The sequence below is a fragment of the Xiphias gladius genome, unplaced genomic scaffold (assembly GCF_016859285.1).
Source record: "Xiphias gladius isolate SHS-SW01 ecotype Sanya breed wild unplaced genomic scaffold, ASM1685928v1 HiC_scaffold_1135, whole genome shotgun sequence".
NCBI classification, from domain to species: Eukaryota; Metazoa; Chordata; class Actinopteri; order Istiophoriformes; family Xiphiidae; genus Xiphias; species Xiphias gladius.
This window is the reverse complement of record NW_024401431.1, coordinates 1-5000: the sequence shown is the minus strand read 5'-3', so window position 1 is coordinate 5000 and position 5000 is coordinate 1. Positions and strand designations below refer to the sequence as shown.

At 41.7% G+C, this 5000-nt stretch overlaps 1 protein-coding gene across 1 annotated transcript; it reads left to right on the top strand.

Moving 5' to 3' along the window:
- The first annotated feature begins 2000 nt into the window (after positions 1-2000).
- Positions 2001-2804, top strand: LOC120787146. Its single transcript, XM_040122841.1, has 2 exons — positions 2001-2379; positions 2481-2804. Exons 1-2 carry the CDS (start codon positions 2001-2003, stop codon positions 2711-2713), a joined length of 612 nt encoding a protein of 203 aa, XP_039978775.1. The 3' UTR covers positions 2714-2804.
- The last annotated feature ends 2196 nt before the right edge of the window (positions 2805-5000 follow it).

The window sequence follows — 5000 nt, the reverse complement described above, 5'->3', positions numbered from 1 at the left end:
TCACCATTAACACTGCTGCTCAATGAAGACGACACGGAGACACAAACAATGTGAGCAGAGCACAGTGAAGACAAGAATTAGTTTGAACATCAGAGCGTCAGCAGTTTTCATCAGCCTCAAATGAAGACTTTTTAAAAGCTTTTTAAATTTCAGCTAAGATAACAGGCCACTGCAGCGATTGTGGAAACGGAAAACCACTTCTGTAGTTTAAGGTTGACTGAGTAGGTTGAGTGAGTAGGAGCACAAACACGCTGCTATTTTGACTTTTTCTTACAGATTTTAAAGCTGTGGCCTTTCCATTTGTATCTGAAAGTGAAACATTTGCAGTTATTCCAATTTTTCCTTTCACAGCATTTGCTCAAAGCCAGCGACAAAAGCGGCTTGTTAGCTGTGGTGAGTTGAAACGGCATAAATGATGCAGCAAGTGTTGTTTGGTTTGTCCTCTTGATTCGGTTTGTCTCCCTGATCGGGAGAGCTGATCTTTGACTCAGCATGTCACAACCCAGAGTTTAAAACCCACTGGCTGAGCAGCCGCTCAGAGAGTTTATTAGATATACGCTAGTAGGAATAATTCTCTCAAGATTTTCTGAATCCCTTGCAAAAAAAAAATCAACCTTTGCCAATTCCTTCTCTTTCCCATTTCTGTGGGTTGGGTTTCCTACCTAGAAAAAAACGTATTTTTAATATCTGGCAAACAGACGCCCAGTCGTGGAAACATGGAATGATTTTATACTGTATACCTGGAACATGTAATTATCTGACAACCCTACTCTCTGTAGTTTAGTTAATGTACTCTTCAACACGTAACAATGGATCATTGGCTTTTTGCAGAAGGTGAGAGAAGCCGTGGACAATTACTATTTTAATCCTTAATTGTCTTGACATCCCGGGATAACAAACTAATTTTTATGATAGTATATTAATTATTGTCATCTGAAGGAATAACTATAATATTCTTATGGCAAAAAGTGTTTGGATGTGGCCTAAACTGTGTATTAGATGAAAAATATACACTCAGTTAGCAGTTTATTAGCTACACTGAGCAAAACTAAATCAGTCTAATACAATGTTATAACCTTGGTGAAGTTTATTATGTTTGCTTTCGTTGAAACAGTTTTGGAGATGTGTTCATTCAGCTTCATAGATATTTTTGGGATTATAATATGAGGAGATGTTGAACTGCATTGTGTTATATTCAGAGTTTTTTATTATCTAGTCACTCTCACTGATGTAAATGGGGTGCAGCGAGGTGCAGAGCTTCAATTCAAGTCTATCAAATAAAAACAAAACAGATTGCTTAACTGTTCATCATGTTTGACTCAACAAATGCTTCCTTAAAGCAAGATGGCTGATATGTTTGGTCTTTGGCCTTCGTGGTAGCCACAGTAGAGTTTTTAGCTGATAGCACGATGGATCGTTATCTTGTGGAGAGGCCTTAAAAATAAAACAGCTGTAGACATGAACAACGCATGGTGAGTTGTGTTTGGCTCGGCAACTACAAAATTTTAACATGTTCTGTTTTACGCACTAGAGGTGTGGGGAGTTTTACTATGGGAAATGTAGTTTCCAGTGTTTTTGGAGCTTAACCCATTCTGGGGACTGGAAGCCAGAATATCTCAGATTCTGCTGCTTTGAACATTCTGGAATCTGACCTGTGATGTAATCATGGAATTGATGGAACAATTGATGGATCAGTTTCATCCAGACACAAAGTCAGAGAAGACCAACCTGCTCAAGTGCACGAGGACACGATGTCACGGCACCAAAGTCAACTCCATGCTGAAATGGAGATTCTTAAGAGCACCAGGGATCTGACCAGAGAGCAGAGGAAGATAGCGCTCCGAAAGGAAATGTTTAGAGAGCTGAGGGAAATGGAGATGGAGCGCAGACAAAGAGAAGATCTGGAAGAGCTTCAGAGGCGGAGAAGAGAAAACGAGGAAAGAGAAAGAGAAGCTGAAAGACTGAAAATGCAGAAAGAAAGAGCTGAGGAGGAGAGGAAGATGCAAGAGGCCGAACAGAGAGCTGAGGAGGAGAAGAGGGCCAATCAGCAAATGGCCCTGGAGATGCAACATCTGCTGAAAGAGAGGCTTCAGTGCAACCAGGTGATGGCGGTACAGAAGTATCTCCTCACAAGGCCCAGATACACCATCGGTGATCTGGAGGAAGAGCAGCAGAGGAGGCGTGAAGAGGCCGAGCTTAAGGTCACCTTTAAGTGCCTGGCGTCTGCGGGGAAGAGTCATGAGCAGAGTAGAAGAGAAACTCTGATCAACAACTGGGTTGGAGAGGAAAAAACCAACTGTGAGACTCTCCAGGAGGACTTCCGCCCAACCGACTCCACCCGCTGCCCCACTGCTGAAAACGCAAGCCTGAAGTCTAAAAGTATGTATCTCATTTGTATCCACTTCTCAAATAGCATTTTTTCTACCTATTCAGGGCTTCATGTTTTTCTATGCTCTGCACCTCTTTGTTCTTTGAAAAAGAAGCAACATCGAAATCCTCCAAGCTCCTGACGTGGCTGCAGAAGAGCCTGAAGTCTGGCCTCAGCTCTGACAAGAAGCAGGATCGGATGGAGAGGATGAGGGAGGCCTCCAGGCTCAGAGAGCGCTACAGAGAGCAGTTGGCCTCCAAGGACAGATGCTGTAGCCGTTTGTCGGAGCAGATCGACGGTTACTGCATGTCCAGAAACCGCATCCTCAAAAAATCCATCTTCTGAATGGATTGGATCCTCGAGACCCTCTGCTGAGACTCTTGTTATTAGTCTTCTGTATTGTCAACTTGTATTGTGCTGTGGTCTCTTTCCTCCTGCTCCCTTTTTCTCCCCCTCTGTACCCCCCTTTTTCTCCCCCTCTCTAACCCCCCTTTCTCTCCCCTATCTACCTTCTTCACCCCCCCATCCCCTCCCTTTTCTCTCCCCTGCTTCCTTTTCTTCCCCTTTCTCTCCCCCCTCTACCCCCCTTTCCTCCCCCCCCCCCTTTCTCTCCCCTCTCCCCCCTTTCTCTCCCCTCTCTACCCCCTTTCTCCCTCTCTCCCCCCCCTTTTCCTCCCCTCTCTACCCCCCCTTTTCTCTCCCCCTCTCTACCCAACCGGTCGAGGGGGAAAAAAATAAATATTGTAAATATTGTAAAGAAGACGGTCTAGACCTGCTCTGTGTGAACAGTGCCCTGAGATACTGTAACTTCTGCTATGATATGAAGTGGTATAATAAAACCGTGCTGCACTGAAAACATTTCAGCTGTACTTGTTATTAAATAGCTCAGATGTGGGTAAGTACACAAAAGTGATGGTCATGTCACGTATTTTGGATGACGGACATTGTGTGTTGATAAAACGGCCGAATGCCGACTGTGAAACCGTTATTCAGAAAAAGACAAAACATCTGCTTGAACAGAGCAGGGTGTTCAAAGATGAGAGGAAAGAGGCTTAAGTGATTCTCAAGTGTCCTGTCACTACTGAGCTCAGTAGACATTTCCTCAACTCTGACCGGTAAATGTGTGTTGCCTCTGACGTGTGGAACTGGAAGCAGACTTCTCTGTCAGGGGAGTCAAATTCAAACATCTCAAGCTGTGCAAGTCACACAGTCAGGGACAGGTGTTCAAGTTATTTTGCAAGTCACAGCTAAGCCTCAAGTCTTAGACATGAAGTCACTGCTGAAATCCTAAGTCAAGTCCAACCCAGTTAGAAATTCTGCCCAAAATTTGAAATATCCAATTTGACATTTTGGCACTAGAGGAGAGGTGATGGTGGCGACACCAAAACTGACAATAAACCTTTAATGAAGCGATCACACTAAAAGTTCTGCAGAGAAACACTGTTATTTCACAGATTTATCCTGAATTATTACGAACAAACAGCTTAAATGAAGTGTTAACACGTTGAAGGTGTTTTATTATTTTGGAAGACAAAATAAAACTTTTCTAAGCCGTAAAAAACAAATTAAAATCATCTCAAACTTTAAACTTGCGGTGTTTGTGTTTAGATTTAAAGTTTAAATATGTAAAGTAATGGTAAAAACCTGTAGAAGTACAATCTAAATACAACATTTACTGATTCCGTTTTTGTAGAATTACAGTGCAAACCTTAAATGAAATATAACATTTTATATTTTAACGACTGTACTGATTAACAGCAGAAATGTTTCTTCAAATTCTCAGAAAATATAAGTTTTAAGATTACTGTGAAATATCCTCAACTGAAAACATACTGAAGAAATACAAAATAAACTGATACATCTACAAGGTTTTCACTGTTTCAACGAAGGTGGGGTTAGAAACTTAATTACAAATCAAGTACACACCACTACTGATACTTAAACACTTTTATTTAATGTATTCAGATGTGAGTTTACAATATCAACCAATTATTCACAATCGGTTCTTCAGAGCCCCCCAGGTGGAAGTGAAAAACTAAAAGTGGCATATCTCCATGGGTCTGTCTAGTCTGTTGGGGCGACTGTCATGATGAGGTCATGATTTCACCTTTGAAACAGGTGGAGAAAGCAACAAATCCTGCTGTTGAGCTGAGGGTTGTGGTCTGTTGTTTTTAAGCTTCTCTTTTCCAATTCAGATTTAGAATTTTTTCCACAATGTTCTCCGGACCCCTGGGGGCTGCGTATAGTTCTGATAATATATGTGGACAAACATTGCACTTTTGTCTTTTAGTTCAGAGTCCTAACTATAGACTGTATTGATCAGTAAAATCAAAACATACCACAAAAGGTCAATGAATCTGTAGCAGAAGTGCCAGTGCAACGTAGCAGATGAAGAAGCTCTTCCTCCAAAGTGCCAGTCATCAGCTGGATCCCTGGTGCATCTGGGGAAAAAAGAAAGAAGGAAACACTAAGTTTCACTGGAAAGTCCTTAGAAAGTCGGATTTCTAGCATTCCTTTAAAAAAAGCTTAAACAAACTTTATTTAAATGGTCCGTACTGACATTTGCCATAATCAGCCATTCTGGCAATGTGAACACAGAGTACCGTCAGCTTTGACAGTTGTAGTTATTAAA

Coding starts and splice junctions, on each gene's coding strand:
- LOC120787146 (XM_040122841.1), top strand. CDS start 2,001: ATGCAAGAGGCCGAACAGAGAGCTGAGGAGGAGAAGAGGGCCAATCAG. Junction 2,380..2,480: donor CGCAAGCCTGAAGTCTAAAA/GTATGTATCTCA, acceptor TCTTTGAAAAAG/AAGCAACATCGAAATCCTCC.